A 16,860-nucleotide genomic window follows, 5' to 3' on the forward strand; every position below is an offset into this window, starting at 1 on the left:
AGGCACGGTGGCTCATGCCTGTAATCCCAGCACTTTGAGAGGCCGAGACCGGCGGATCACGAGGTCAGGAGATCGAGACCATCCTGGCTAACCCGGTGAAACCCCGTCTCTACTAAAAATACAAAAAAACTAGCCGGGCGCGATGGCGGGCACCTGTAGTCCCAGCTACTCGGGAGGCTGAGGCAGGAGAATGGCGTGAACCCGGGAGGCGGAGCTTGCAGTGAGCGGAGATCCGGCCGCTGCACTCCAGCCTGGGCGACTGAGCAAGACTCCGTCTCAAAAAAAAAAAAAAAGAATTGAAAATAGCTCTTTTAAGGAAGCTCAGTGAACTTCCAGAAAATACAGATAAACAACTCAATAAAATAAGGAAAATAATAAGTTATCAGAACAAGGAGTCTACAGAGAGATTGAAGTAATTTTTTTAAAGAAACAGAAGTCCTGGAGCTGAAAAATACAGTAAGTGAAATGTAAAATGCAATACAGAATGTCAACAATAGAATTTATCAAGCAGAAGAAAAGGATCTGTAAGCCCAAAGACAAGTTATTTGAAAATACTGTCAGAGGAAAAAAAAGAATGAAAAATAAGAAAAGCTTATGGGACTTAGGGGACACCATCAGAAGACCAAAATTCAAGTCATAAGAATTTAAGAGAAGAAAAATATAAAGAGGTAGAAAGCTCATTTTAAAAAATAATCACAGGAAACTTTCCAAACCTGAAGAAAGATGTAAATATGCAAGTATAGAAAGGTCAAAGATCTCCAGTCAGATTTAATCCAAACAAGACTACCTCAAGACATAATCAAACTGTCAAAAAACCAAAGCAAAGAGCGGATTCTAAAAACATCAAGGTAAAAGAAGCAAATAATGTATAAAGAAGTTCCAATACAGCTATCAACAGATTTCTCAGCAGAAGGCTTACAGGCCAAGAAAGACCAGAATGATATAGTGATACATTCAAAGTGCTGAAGGGGGAAAAAACAAACAAACAGACAAACAAACAAAACACCTGTTGACCAAGAACACTGTACCCAGCAAAGCTATCCTTCAGAAATGAAGTAGATGGAGATAAAGATTTTTCCAGACAAACAAAAAGTTAAAAGTTAATCCCCACTAGACCTGTCATACAAGAAATGTTAAAGGGAGTTCTTCAAGCTGAAAGAAAATGATGCTAATGAGTAATACAAAAACAATAAAAATCACTGGTAAAACTAAGTACCCAGTCAAATTCTGAATACTTTAATACTATAATGATTGTGTGTAACACATTTATATCATTAGTATAAGGTTTAGAGGCAAAATTATTAACACTAATAATAGTAGCTACAATAATTTGTTGAGAGACATGTCATATAAAGATTATGCCATCAAAAATTCAAATTAAATTTAAATTAATTTGAATTAATTACATCAAAAATTCAAAATATCTGGCAAGAGGTGGACTAAAAGTGTACAGTTTTATCTTATATTTTGGTTTTTTTTTTGCAATCAAAGTTATCTGCTTAAAATAACCTTTTATACTTCAACGTGGTTTTTGTAAGTTTCATGGTAACCACGAAAAAGCAAGAAATCAAAACACTAGAAAAAAAATACAAAGGAATATAGCAAAAAAAGGACCAAAGGATTTACAAAACAACTAGAAAGCCATTAACAAAATGAAAGTAGTAAGTTATTACCTATCAATACTTGCCTTGAATATAAATTGATTAAATTCTCCAATAAAAACTATACAGTGACTGAATAATTTTTTAAAAACAACCAATTATGTGCTGTCTACAAGAGACTCACTTCACCTGTGAAGACACACATACACAAAGTGATTTCATGGAAAAAGATATTCCATGCAAATGAAACCCAAAAGAGAGAAGGAATAGCTATATTTATATCAGATAAAATAGAATTTAAGTCAAAAATTGTACAAAAAAATCAAGAAGGTCATTATGTAATGATAAAAGAGTCACTTCAGCCACAGGATATAACAACTTTATATATATACACACCCAATCCCAATGTTGGAGCACCTAAATACATAAAGCAAGTATTAACAGATCTTAAGGGAGATAAATTTCAATACAATAATAGTAGAGGACAACACCCCATTGACAGCAATGGAAAGAAAGAAAATTAATGAAGAAATATTGAATTTAAAGTACACTCTAGATCAAATGGACCTAACAGACATACAGAAAACATCCCATTCAACAGCTACATAATACACATTCTTCTCAACTACACATGGAACATTCTTCAGGATAGATACGTTAGGCCACAAAACAAGTCTTAACAATTTTAAGAAGATTTAAATCATATCAAGTATCTTTTATGACCACAATGGTATAAAACTAGAAATCAATGACAGGAGAAGCTTTGGAAAATTCACAAATACATGGAAATTAAACAACATGCTCCTGAAGAACAAATGGATCAATGAAAAATTTTTTTAATTTTTTTATTTTTTGAGAAAAATGAAAATTGAAATACAATATACCAAAACTTATGTAATACAACAAAAGCAATTCTATGAGGGAAGTTTATAGCAACAAATGTCTATGTCAAAACGGAATAATGATCTCAAACAACTCACCTCAATGAACTTAAAGAACAAAAACAGAAACAATAAATATCAGAGCAGGAATAAGATCAACGAAACTATGAGTTGGCTTTTTCAAAAGATAAACACAAATCAACCAACTTTTAGTTAGACTAAAAAGAGAAAAAACAAAATCAGAAAAAAAGGAAGACATTACAACAGATACAACAGAAATACAAAAGATCACAAGAGACTATTATGAACAATTATACACTAACAAATTGGATAACTTAGAAAGAAAAGCCCAGGACCTACTGGCTTTACTGCTGAATTATACCAAACCTTTAAAGAATATTAATTCTTCTCAAACTCTTCCAAAAATTGAAGAGGAGGGAATACTTCCAAACTCATTTTACAAGAGCAACATTACTCCAGTACCAGAGCCAGACAAAGACACTACAAAAAAATTTAAAACTACAGGCCAATGTATCTGAATATACACACAAAAATTCTCAACAAAATCAAATTCAACAGCAAATTAAAATCATTCACTATGCTCAAATGAGATTCGTTCCATGTGTGTAAGGATGGTTCAACATAAGCTAATGAATCAATGAAATTAATCATTTCAATAGATGCATAAAAATTGACAAAATTCAACATTCTTTAATGATAAAAAAATGTTCAACAAATAATTAGTTATAGAAGGAATGTACACAATAAAGTCCATATATGAAAAACCCACAGTTAACATTGGGGGAAAGTTGAAAGCTTTTCCTCTAAGATTTGGAACAAGTCAAGAACAAGCCCTGTTCTGTTCAACATAGTATTGGAAGTCCTAGCCAGAGCATGTATGCAAGGGAAAGAAATAAAAGTCATCCAAAATGGAAAAGAAGTTAAATTGTACCTATTTTCAGATCAGCATGATCTTATTTGTAGAAAACCCTAAAGACTCCACCAAAAATCTATTAGAACCAATTAATAAATGAACTCAATAAAGTTGCAGGACACAAAACCAACATGAAGCTATGGGGGAAGAAATTTCTAGAAACAAAAACTAAAATATTTTAAAGCAAAGTGAATAAACAAGTTTAATAGCAAATTGGACACAGCTGAAAAGAGAATTAATGAATTGGAGAGTTTCTCTGAAGAAATTATGCAGAAGATAATCCAGAGAGTTAAAGAGGATGAAAATGTGAAAAAAAGAACAAGTGTCATGTCAAAGAAAGTAAAGCATTAATCTAATCATAGCTCTAAAAGAAAAGAGAATTGAACAGAGTCAACAGGAGAAAAAGAAAATATCACAGAGGCATTTAAAAAGACTGTCTCCAAATTTTTTGTCATGATGATAGATATCAATCTACAGATTCAGTATGTCTGACAAATCCTAAGAATTACAAAAGGAAATATAATCTGGTGCACCAGAGGACAAAGATATTCATTAATGGTTAGAATTTTATATATTCAGTATGAGTATTATAATTTCTAGTGTAAGCAGTAAGTGAATAGAAATACATGACTTTCTAACTACTGGAGGGGAAAAAAGTAGAATGAAAAAACTAATTAATCCCTCCCCTTAAAAACAGCATAAAGGACAAAGAAATTTCAGGACAATTAAAGAGCATAAAATTAGATGGTAGAAGTAAATATTAGTACATTAAATAAAAATGAATTAAATATCTATTATCTGCTCACTCTGCCTCCATCCTGTCCTACTCCTGATACTACAATGTATCCAGGAACAGAAAAAGTCTAGCTTTTCTCTTTTACCTCCCCTTCCTTTAGGATTAGGATTTCACCTGCATCTAATCTCCTGCCTTCCCAACTCCACTGTATGGGGTAGTCTTAATGGCAAATAAGGTTCAGACTGAGGAATCAGCTTACCTATAAATACACTCAGTCAAAAGATCTGTTGAAGGTATTATATTCTACCATACATAGTAAATGTTCAGAAAACATTATCTGTTGTTTCTTTATTATTACTTCCTAACAGGCCCCTAGCCCTCAAGAGCACAGCTTGGAGTTGTTGCTATTGTTGTTTCTGTGGCATTTTCCATGTTTAATCGTCACATTTTCCCAATGATGTTATAAGCCCTCAAAGGCAAGGACAACAGTAGCACCAACAATAATAACAATAAACTAACACTGCTGAGCAGTTCTGTAATACGTATGCATACATACCTTCACACCTGGGTTTTCCTTGCCCTTTTGTCCACCTGACACATATCCTTAAAGAATCAGCCCGTGCTTCACCTGCTCTTAAAACTCTTTTCAGTCGGGCATGGTGGCTCATGCCCGTAATCCCAGCACTTTGGGAAGCCGAGGCCGGCAGATCACAAGGTCAGGAAATCAAGACCATCCTGGCTAACACAGTGAAACCCCATCTCCACTAAAAATACAAAAAATTAGCCAGGTGTGGTGGCAGGCGCCTGTAGTCCCAGCTACGTGGGAGGCTGAGGTAGGGGAATGGCGTGAACCTGGGAGGCGGAGCTTGTAGTGAGCGAGATCTCCAGCCTGGGCAACAGAGCAAGACTCTGTCTCTTAAAAAAAAAAAAAAACTCTTTTCTAGGCTGACTAGAGGAGGACTTGTCACACTTTATGGTGTTTGCTTATTTACAGATGTTATTTTCCATTATAAACTCCTGAAAGACAGAAACCATGTCTCATACATCTATAAGTCTACTCTGCTCAGAATATCATCTCAAATAAATGAGTGAATTGACTAGATACTTACAATGCTCACAGCAACCCTGCAAAGTAATTCATTCATTCTTAGTTCAGTTTTGCTGAGTTACAAGGCTTAGAAAGTAAATGACTTGCCCAAGGTCACACTGGTTATTACCAAATTCTCACTCTTCCCACTCTGCCACATTACCTCCTCAAACTGCCTGTGTCCTTAGAAAGTCCCCTGAGAGTTTGCTGATTTTTTGCTTATTGTGCATCAAATGAAGTCGTTTGACATGTCCTGCATTCTGTAGGTGATGACTTGGCTACCCAGAGAGGTATCACATTCACCTGAGGTCCCAGAGCTGGCCCCTGGCAAACAGGAGATTTACATCCTGGTCCCGGTTTCCAAGCATTCACTTTACATCATCACCCTTGTAGGAAGCAGTGTATGTACAGGCCCTGGGCTCAGTACCATTATAGAGCTCAGCTCCTGTAATGACTGTGACTGTCAATTCCAGCATTGGATCTTCCAACAGTGACTCTTCCTAGCTTTCAAGTGGTTTGAGCTTAGCAGAAAAAAAAAACAAAAACACTTAAAATGTGTGCTATGTAGCATTTTTCCCCTTCCATTGGCATCTTAAATTTTCCATGTATTTAAGCGTAATTCAATATGTGCATAAACACAAATTATCTCATCAAAATGAAGGCAGTAAGATCAGCTGGTTATTTCCAAGGCTTTTTGCCAAAACCTCCCTTTACTCTCTCCAGAGAGCCAGAACTAGGCTGCCTGTTGAATATTTAGCATTCGGGTGATACTTTTCAAACCCAGCATTCATTTTTAATGAATTATTGCACCTATAAGCCTAAAATGAGAGGTTGTGGAACACAGCTCTGTTCTAAAAATAAAAAACAGGTAATGGAGACATAATACATCTAAGTAGTAGGAATCTGTGTTGGTTTGGGAGATACTTTATACATTATTAGTTTTATAATAATTTTAAAACCTGAAGTAAATAAAAGATTTCTGTAAAACAAAGTTTATCGTTAATATGCCAACTGATCTCAATCCATTCAGTCATTCAAAATGACCAGTTTCTTTGCACCTTCAACAATTAAAGGTGAGAAGAACTATGTATCTCTTCACCCATTACTGCAGTACTCAGAGATATGTGATTTAGACAGCTAGACAGCAAACCCCAGACCAAATTCTGCCACACAGAAAAATATTTCTTAGCAAATAGGCACAAAGCAATTTCTATGAGTTTAATACAGTACCAGGGTTCAGACATTTCCATGAAATATTAACTCTAAACAAACGTAACAGCATTCTAGCAGTAGTCTTCAGCTAACATGCTAATGGGATTAAGTTGCTAGAACCCTCTGTTAGTATGTGGACACAAGACAGATTGGCAATACCTGGTTTAGGCATCACTCCAAACAGTTTCTAATCCAGGATTACTAGATTCCTAAACCCTATTTATGCAAGGATGGGGGTGTCTTTAAATAGCTCTAGCCAACTCACATATCTTCAACACTCCTTAGTTTTCCGGTGCAAAATGACTTCTTATATTTATTAGGCTAATTAAGGAACCTTCTAGAACTCTCTAGAGATAAAGATCCTTAAAGCCTTATAGTAGTCCTTCAAATACTACCAACCACTCCTAAAAGATGTGTGCCCAGTTAAGGTATTTTAAATTTTAGCTACAACCTTATAGAAGATTAAGAATACACACACATGCACACACACACCTGTTTATATTAGAATATTTAAAAGTAAGTTATAGATAATATAATCGCTAGATAAAACAAAAGAATAAGGTATATGGGTTTACAAAGACACACAGTATAATGACGGTGTCTCTGGACTCTTCCATAAAACAAAGGCATATTTTTTTAACTTTAGTTTGGTTCTTAATTACACAGAAAATCACAGCTTAGTCCATAATTAAATCCAGAGAAAGTGAAGCCCAGATAAATGGCATGACTTGCTGTGGGGTGTCCTGATAATTAATGGCAGAGTCAAAGCTGACACAAATCTTTAATCTTTTCCATGCTGCTGTGGCGCCCACAGGTAATAGATGTCTACAAATAAAAAAAGGTTTTCTACATATAAAAATCATCCATAATTCTTTGTAGAAACTGTGAAAAAGAAAACATAAATGTAATAATAAAATGTTATTAATAATTCTAGCAGCACTCAGATACAGCCACCATTGGTGTGTCTTTCTAAATATTGAGGTGACCTTGTAATTTTGGTTTACAAAATTTACCTGATACCTCACGCGTGGTTTTGTGAACTGCTTTTATTTCATTTGGTTTTATACTGGAATTAATTCACTGTGACATTTAATAGCCTTCAAAACAGGATTTTTGTAATGGCTGCGTGTTAGTCCATCATATTAACATTTATTTATACATTCCTCTATTTTGGATGTAACAGTTATTTCTGAAGATTTGTTTTTTATAATCTCTCTCAGATGAATATTTTTCTCCTAGAATGTAAATACTATGAAGGCAGAGAGCTTGTCTTACTGATCACAATACCCTCAACCCCCCAGAAGTGTCTGACACTTAGTTGGAGCTCAACACGGATGGATGGATGGATGGATGGATGGATGGATGGATGGATGGATGGATGAATGCATGGATGGATGGAAGGATGGATGGATGGATGGAAATCTATATTTGTATTTACCTCTGATAATTTCTCAAAAGTCTTGTTAGTATGAGCACTAACATTGATTCTCTAGTTATGCTTGTTAACTAGAATACAGGGCATCTATTTATCTCAAAATATTCATTATCCCATATTGTACTAAAGCCATATTCATTCTTTATCTGACACATCTGAAATTAGTTGTTATTTATCTGAAATTCAAATTTAACTTGATGTACCACATTTTAATTTGATAAATCAGACAAACCTAGTTCTTAACATACCACCTTCACAAGACAGCCTGGCTAGAGTACTCCACTGGTCTCTGAGCAAAAGCCTAATCCCCTTAAAGAGTCTAAACCCATTAACCTACAGCAGCCAAACTGAGTGCTATAAACAACCTCTATCTTTTGAGCTCCTGATCTTCTCCATCAGTCAAGACAAATTAGAAGAACAGTAAGAAAGAGAACAACCAGTCATGACAATGGAAGAACCAGGCCATGATCTTTCCAAGCACAAACTGCAGCATTTTAGCATCTTCCCAGCACTGCTTCCATGTCTATCCCTACCTGTCCTCATCTGCCTCTGACATTAGTCATCATGATGCCTTCCTGCTTCTCCAAGGGACTCATGATCTGATCCTTGCCTCCCCCAATCCAACCACCTGCCTGCCCGTCTCCCTCTCTGCACTCCAGCCAGCTTGCATGTCTCTCCATTCTTCCCCTGCACCAGGCTCCTTCTTGCCACAGGATCTTTGCACATGCTCTGGCTTCTGCCTGGAAAGCCTTCCCTGTCTCCTCCTCCCTCCTCCCATTCCTTGGTTAACTCTTAGTCATTCATCATCACAGCTCCAAAGTCACTTCCCTAGGGAAGCTGTCCCTTTTTACAGGCTGGTCAGCTTCCTTGGATCTAAGCTGTTAAAAGTTCTGTGTATTCGTATGTTTACTGCGGCACTATTCACAATAGCAAAGACTTGGAACCAGCCCAAATGTCCATCAATGATAGATTGGATTAAGAAAATGTGACACACATACACCATGGAATACTATGCAGCCATAAAAAAGGATGAGTTCATGTCCTTTGCAGGGACATGGATGAAACTGGAAACCATCATTCTGAGCAAACTATCACAAGAACAGAAAACCAAACACCGCATGTTCTCACTCACAGGTGGGAATTGAACAGTGAGATCACTTGGACACAGGGCGGGGAACATCACACACAGGGGCCTGTCATGGGGTGGGGGGACGAGGGGGAGAGCATTAGGAGATATACCTAATGTAAATGACGAGTTAATGGGTGCAGCACACCAACATGGCACATGTATACATATGTAACAAACCTGCATGTTATGCACATGTACCTTAGAACTTACAGTATAATAATAAAAAAAAACTTGAACAAAAAAGTTCTGTGTATTTTCACTTCTCTACACTCATCATAGTTGACATTTTATTTTTGCTCTGGGATTATTTGATTAATGTGCTAGAATCAAAACTCCACAAGGGCCAGAACACCATGACTCTATTTGTTATCACTATGTTCCCTGCACCCAGCAAAAATAAAAATAAAAAACAAGACCCTCGTTGTCACCAAATGGTGATACTCTAATTCTCTCATTCCTTCCAAATGTATTAGCTGAATTTTTCAATAAAGAAGACATTTCCCTTATCAGCTCTTTGGGAACTGTGAGGTACAGTTTATACAAGAAAAACAGAATAAATGCTTGAATTTTCCTTTTATTTACCAGCTTTCAGAATAATTGGAGGTGACAGACTCCTCCAAAGGTAACAACTGAGTTTGGTTTTACTGTTTTGAGTATTATGAATTCACGGACCTATACATGTTGACGTGTTTCAGTCCACTAAAGTCATTATTCTTTGGGATGCTCAAATTCTCTCATTGTTGGCCAGTAGAAGCCTGGTCCCTTTTGCCATGATCCCAGCTGTCTTTAATAGCTGTCCGGCTTGTATGACAAGACATTCTTGGATCCCCTCACAGAGCTCCGGACACCAACCTGGATCAGCTATTTCTTCAAGAAGGCCTGGTTCCTCGTACATTCTTACTCACCTGTGGCTTCAACTCCCCAGCCTCTAAAAGGAACACTCCAAATAGAAATTCTGTTCTGGTTTTTCTCCTGTACAGCAGACCTGTATACCTGACAGGTGACTGGGCATTGCCATCTCTGCCCACAACACACATCCTGAATTTGACTTGTTTGCACCTGAAGTCATCATCCGTCCCCAAGACGGCCTCTCTATTATGCCCTCCTTGGGGATCAGAACTTGGAGTCGGGTCAGGACAAGACAGTTAGAAACATGTGGAGTTCAGCCACACCATCATTAGAAAGTCCTCTCTGTGTGTTCTGGCTAAACCAGCCTTCTACCAGGGCAGCATGATTCTGGGCTTTGCAACCTTCGTGATCTGTTTGAGGACACTGAAGCAGATGCTCAGCCACATCCCCTAATTTGCATGAGCCTGTGGGAAAAATATTTTTAAGAAGTCTGGCTGGCTGAGCAGGCCAAAGGAGAAGATGGAAAAGAAGGTGGTTTCCTGAAAGCATGAAGCTGTGACTCTTCATATTTTGACGCCATCCCAGGAAGAAGAGGCTGAGGTAGGAAAGTACAGTCAGCTCTGGGAGTCCCCTCTGGGGAAGCTGGCTATGGGACGTGGAAGAAGCTTCCCAGCTGCCGTAGAAGGCACAAGAAGGTTTCAGGCTTTCCAGGTGGGCATCGAATGGGCAGCAATACAGGCATAACCTGGAGTGGCAGAGGTGCCAGGGAAGACGGCAGACGCCATGCGTGACATGGCAGGGGGATCGCACTGCATCGATTGTGCATGAGAACACCTCTCACCACCCAGGCGACTCAAGGAGATAACTGGATGGGTGGTTCCAGGAAAAGAATGGACATCCTGCTGGGCAAAGCGTCTCAGAGCACTGAGGTTTGAAAAATGTGGTGAATTTGGAGGCACTCACAGCTGAGTCCCGGGACAGAGCGGGCACAAAAGCAACACCATTTTCTCATTGCCCAAGCCAGCCCCTGCCCGCAGCACCTTCGCTTCCAGGAGCCACACCCAATCGATGGCCAGCTTATGATTCTAATCTTGAAAATCTGTCGAAGTCTTTTCCTTCCCCATCACTAAGCTCTCTCCTTGAAGTAAACATTTTTGTCCTGGAGGAATGCCTCCTGGCTGATGCTTCTGCAAGTCACCTCACTTCTCTTCAAGCCCTCCTCTGTTACAGACTATTCCAAATGTTTTTTGTGTTGTTGTTTTGTTTTTGTTTTTGTTTTGTAACTTTTGCCTACCTTGTTGGCTCACGCCTGTAATCCCAGCACTTCGGGAAGCCGAGGTGGGCGGATCACCTGAGGTCAGGGGCTCGAGGCCAGTCTGACCAATATGGTGAAACCCCAGATCTACTAAAAATTCAAAAATTAGCCAGGTGTGGTGGTGGGCGCCTGTAATCCCAGCTACTCAGGGGCTGAGGCAGGAGAATCGCTCGAACCCAGGAGGCGGAGGTTGCAGTGAGCCAAGATCGAGCCACTGTACTCTAGCCAGGGTGACAGAGTGAGACTCCATCTAAAAAAAAAAAAAAAAAAATGCCTACCTAAATATAAAATAAAAATTTGAGCTCACTCCAAAATATATTCATATTTACTTACAAGTTGAAAATGCCCTTCTGAACTGAAAATTATGTATATTTTAGAACATACACAAAAAAGAAGTTAAAAGAAAATGAGAAAAATAAATAGATGTGATAATACTTTCTTTCATTACTTCAATTAACAGTCTTACCAATCTCACCTGAAGACTGCCTGAAAAGTTCTTGAAGGAGTTTGGGATTGTAGGTGCTTTTGATGTTTTATTCAGACGGGACTAGATGATTTAACCCTGAAAGTGCATCTTACGTACCTAAAAAAGACTGTCTTTAGGGCTAAACATAACAGAAAAGTGATGAATGAAAGAATCTGTCCAACACGTCACCTTTGATTGAAGATAAATACATTCATCTTATGGTTCTAGCTCTATTAAATTGAGTCTGTTTAATATACCCTGTCTGCAGCTAAACTAATTATTTCTGGCTGGATTTTTAATTTCTTACCTAGCCCTCAGATAAAACACAGAGTTGAATGGTTACGTAATCACCAGGTGCTGCTCAAGTGGTGATATTTCAACTCAAATACGGATATCAAAGAAGAGAAGCGAATAACAACAGAGAAACTTCTTGTGCCGGGGCCCTGGTTGCAGGACGGTGTCCCACTAGGCTACAGCTCTTAAATGGCAAAGGTGCTGCTGACACCTCTGTAGTTCTTGCAAGATCAAATACCAACTGCGTTGACTTCAAATCTGGCTTAAAAATAGGCCTAGCAGGCATAGTTTTCTCATCAAAACAAATTAGCCTAAAAAATAGCATTCCGAGAGACCAAGGGTTAGGAAAATTGTCCTGTAAGTGTTTTGAATTCTTTGTCACCCCTCATAACTGGTGCCGTTCATGAGGCAGTTTATTGGCTTGCGGGATGATAACTGAAACAGCAAAACAGGATGTGTCACCACCAGGCCCACTGCTCTGCTGCAATCTACGAGAATTAATCAGTCTTGGGTTTTTTTGTTGGTGGTGACGGTGGTTTTTTTCCTTTCTTTCTTCCTTTTTTATGTCAGCGTCTCAGATGGGCAGACACTGGAACAGCTTCTTTTGCATGCAGCGTGGCCTGGCGAGGGTGAACTGAGGACACACGGAGCTCCCTCTGACTTGGCACCGGCAGGAAGTCGGCGGCAAGAAGCTACCACTTTGCAAGCCTGGGTGGCTTTTCCTTTTTTCTCTCTCTGTCATTCATTTTGGAAGAAAACATAAGTTTGATTTCAAACAGAACACAAAAACTTGGAAAGAGGGCCAAACACAGGCAGGCAGATCCTTCTTGTCCCCACTGTTTTTTTTTGTTTTTTTTTTTTTTTTAACATACTTTAAGTTCTAAGGTACATGTGCACAATGTGCAGGTTTGTTATGTATGTATACATGTGCCATGTTGGTGTGCTGCACCCATCAACTCGTCATTTACATTAGGTATATCTCCTAATGCTATCCCTCCCCCCTCCCCCCTCCCCACAATAGGCCCCGGTGTGTGATGTTCCCACTTTTACTTTTTTTTAATTTAACTGGAGAGGCTGCAGAGGTGGCAGAAAGGGGCCAGAGGATGACAATGCCCCAGGCACCCCCTTTCTGCACAGTGGGGTGAGGCATTCAGGGGCAGCCTTCTCTCCAGACACCTGGGCAAATCCAAATCTGTGTTTCTTTGTCATTTACCTGAGAAGTCCCTTATTCCAACGACCACTCCACTGCTGTGTGAGTGGTGACAGGTTTGAGCAGAATGAGCTATCACTGAAAGGATGGCTGCACCATTTCACAGGACTTTGGTTCTTTCTCACTGATTTTCAGATGCAGTTCGAGGCTCCCGTTTCTCTCTGGGTTTGAGTGTCATTCACAGAGCACGGCTGCCTGCAGCTCACTGTGTAATTTGCAGTCCTGCTGTTTGGGGCCTGAGGCTCCATACAAGATGTGCCCAGAGAAGCAAATGAGCAACTCTGCTCTGATACGGGCAGCAAAAGGGCAAGCAGGCACCAGTAGAACACTGAATTTCTGGGGGTGGCCTCTGGCCAAGGTTCCTGTCACCTCTCTCAGATAAAATACCACATTCTTCCCCAACAGAAGCAGCAAAAATATATACTATAGGCCAGCACAGCGGCTCACACCAGTAACTTATGCCTTGGGAGGCTGAGGGGGGAGGATCACTTGAGGCCAGGAGTTGGAAACAAGCCTGGGCAACATAGCAAGATCTTGTCTCTACAAAAAAATTTTAAAACTTAGCTGGACATGGTGGTGCATGCCTGTAGTCCCAGCAACTTGGAAAGCTGAGATGGGAGGATCACTTGAGCCCAGGAAGTCAAGGCTGCAGTGAGCCATGATTACACCACTGCGTTCCAGCCTGGGTGACAGCGAGACCCTGTCTCAAAACTAAACCATACCATAATATAGAGTATTTATATGTTGCCTTATTCCAAGGAACAAAAAATGGTGGGAAATTAATACACTATAATACGGTATGTGGTAATATTTAGATATGTCTAAAATGTCACTTTGATGAGCAAGTTTTATCACTTTTATAGTCATCCTAAATTTTTTTTTCCAAATCAGAGTGCAATGGCCCTTGGGAACTGGGAAACAATGTCTTCCCAGACCTGGAGGGAGCTCCAAATGACTGGATCCTAATGATTCTACAGGTTCCTGGCTTCCCCAGCAGTCCTTGCCCACTGAGTCGCCGTTCCTACAAATATCCCCATCCCACAAGGCAATGGTCTTTTCAAATTCCATTAAGTTTTTGTCTCTTGCCAAATTGCTATCTATACTTTTAACAACGTTTCATCACCTGAAGAGCTTTACAAGGTTTGCTAACCCCCTTGCCTCCTCACTAGCTAAATATCTCATCTCAGATATCCCTTGAACTTGTACGTCTGCAAAATTAAAATGACTACATACTATGGAACGTCAGGGTTGATTTGAAGGTCAACACCAAAATACCACATCCTTTGAAGGGCCAAGAGTATACACGAACCTAGGTCGTAGGACAAATTTATAACCTGGGGATCCAGAAAAGGACCGTCCTCTAAGACAGGGGCTAACCTGATTTTCCCCTATGTGGCTATAATACCTGGAAAAGACATGATTTGAAGAGTGAATATATTTTAATTGCTACAATAAGCCACAATCTAACAAGGGTCCATTTCTATTGGCCATGGAGCTTCCATTTCATTAGGATTTGCCACTCGGATGATGTCCTCTCACCCAACTGACCCAAAGACTTTAATACGTTAATCCTTTTATTTTCTGGGCTTTTAAAGCAAGCAAGTTTTTGAAGCCAGAGTAAATCATGATAGCTGTACACAAAGTCTTTGTTTTTTGAGATGGTCTCATTCTGTCACTTCCAGGCTGGAGTGCAGTAATGGATCCCCAGCTCACTGCAAGCCCGCCTCCCGGTTTACGCCCATTCTCCTGCCTTGTAGCCTCCCGAGTAGCTGGGACTACAGGTGCCCACCACCTCACAATTCGCTAGTTTTATTTTTTAGTAGAGACGGGTTTCACCGGTTAGCCAGGGATGGTCTCGGGATCTCCCTGACCTTGTGATCCTCGCCTCGCCTCCCAAAGTGCTGGGATTACAGGCTTGAGCCACTGCGCCCGACCTGTACACAAAGTCTTTACCTGGATGACCATCAAATAAATATTTTTTATAAGATCTGTTTTATGTTTGTGCAATCAGTGTGTGTTGGCCGGAATGAATTCTCTATTTGCCTGTCATGTGGAAGTATAACCCACGACAAGCCAGCCTAGCCAAGTGGTTCAGTGTGTTGGGTTCTTTGGAACAACACGGACACTTCCAAACCTTATCCTGCATTTAGCTCTTTGACTTAGGCAAATTACTTTATTATCTTTAGCCTCATTTCTTAATTTGTGGAATGGAGATAACAAGGCTCGTAGGGTTGTTGTGAAGATTATGTATTTAAATTATGTAGCCGCAGTGCCTGAAACAACCAATAAATAGACAATTGAGAGAGAGAGAAGATAGATGGATGGATGGGCAGATGGACAAATGGATGGATGGATGGATGGATGGATGGATGGATGGATGGATGGATGGATGGATGAATGGATGGATGGATGAACAGATGGATGGATAAGTAGATAGATGTATGGATGGATGGATTAAGATGGATGGCTGAAGATAGATGGATGGATGGATGGATGGATGGATGGATAAGTACATAGATGAATGAATGGATGGATGGATGAAGATGGATGGATGAAGATGGATGGATGATGGATGGATGGAAGGATGGATGGATGGATGGACAGATGGATGGATAAGTAGACAGATGGATGGAGAGATAGACAAATAGATGGATTGGCATCAGCAAAAGAAGAGCCGCTACTTATGGGATCTGATACTGAACGACTTGGGACAAGTCTTGTGATCTGCCAATCTCACAGGGTCATATGGAGCAACTTTGCTCAGATATGGGCAGCAAAAGGCCAGCAGGCACAAACAGAAGGACACTGACTTTCTGTGGGTGAGAAAAGGGGAAAAGAGAAAAAAAAAAAAAAAGGGAGTGGAGCTAAACAAATTAAATGATATTTAAGGTCATTTTCAATCCCCTGATTCTGAGAAAACAGGACTCTGAAGTGTTTTGAGCACATTGAAGAAGGGCATTTTGTTAACGACATTGCTGTTTATTTTTGACTGTTTAACTTTCACCACAATGCACTCTTTCATCTAGATTCCTCTTTGCCTTTTTTCTCAGTCTAATTCCCTGAATAACAGTTCTATGTGAAGACCTAGGCTTGACTAAGAAAGCTTGTCTTGCAAGCAGGCTAGTCTGAATTGCCTAGTCTCCTGAATTATCTAGAAATGGCTTTTGTCTGCTATAAGCAGAGACCCAGAGTAAGCGTGGCTTAATCACATTATGGGATGGCTTTCCTTCACATGGCATGGTCTGAGGACAGATGACCAGGGAGCATAGGAGGGCTCCACATTGTCAGCGGGAACCAAGTACCTTATATCATTCTGCTCCACCACCTTCGGCTGTGGGATTTGGTTCTCTAGAATTCACCTCATAGGCACAAGATGGCTGCTGGAGCTCCAGTCATCCCACTTCTTTGCAGACAGGAAAAAGAAGGAGACAGAGGTACAAAAGGTCACTTTTCCCAGCTAGTCCAGCCCCCTTCACAAAACCTTCCCAGAATCCCATCCAGTGACTTCCACTTACATCTCCTTGGCCACACTTCCAGCAAGGGACACTGAAATATAGGCTTTTAGCTGGGCATGTGTTCACCTTCCTGTGATAGCAACAGAAGGGAAGAATGGATATTGAGGAAGCAAGTAACAGCCTCTGATACAGTTCCTTCCCCAAAAAACCCTTGTAAAAGGCCGGGTGCCCTGTGACAGGTTCTCCACCTTGCTCC

General features: G+C 39.9%; 1 protein-coding gene across 3 annotated transcripts in view; it reads right to left on the reverse strand.

Annotated features, from left to right (window-relative positions):
• The window catches only part of PFKFB3 (6-phosphofructo-2-kinase/fructose-2,6-biphosphatase 3), a 306,098-nt gene that overhangs the window by 97,089 nt on the left and 192,149 nt on the right, over positions 1-16,860 (reverse strand). For 2 of the 3 annotated variants that reach the window (XR_004177109.1, XR_004177108.1), the window contains exon 15: positions 16,452-16,552. Coding sequence is in view for 1 of the 3 variants with exons in the window: in XM_031652536.1 (XP_031508396.1) it covers positions 16,711-16,734 (24 nt within the window). In the remaining 2 variants the exon portion in view is untranslated. Of the gene's footprint in view, positions 1-16,451; positions 16,553-16,695; positions 16,735-16,860 lie in introns of those variants that run through there. The other variant, XM_031652536.1, reaches the window with a different exon arrangement.

Source organism: Papio anubis, chromosome 11 (genome assembly GCF_008728515.1).
Source record: "Papio anubis isolate 15944 chromosome 11, Panubis1.0, whole genome shotgun sequence".
In the NCBI taxonomy this organism is placed as follows: Eukaryota; Metazoa; Chordata; class Mammalia; order Primates; family Cercopithecidae; genus Papio; species Papio anubis.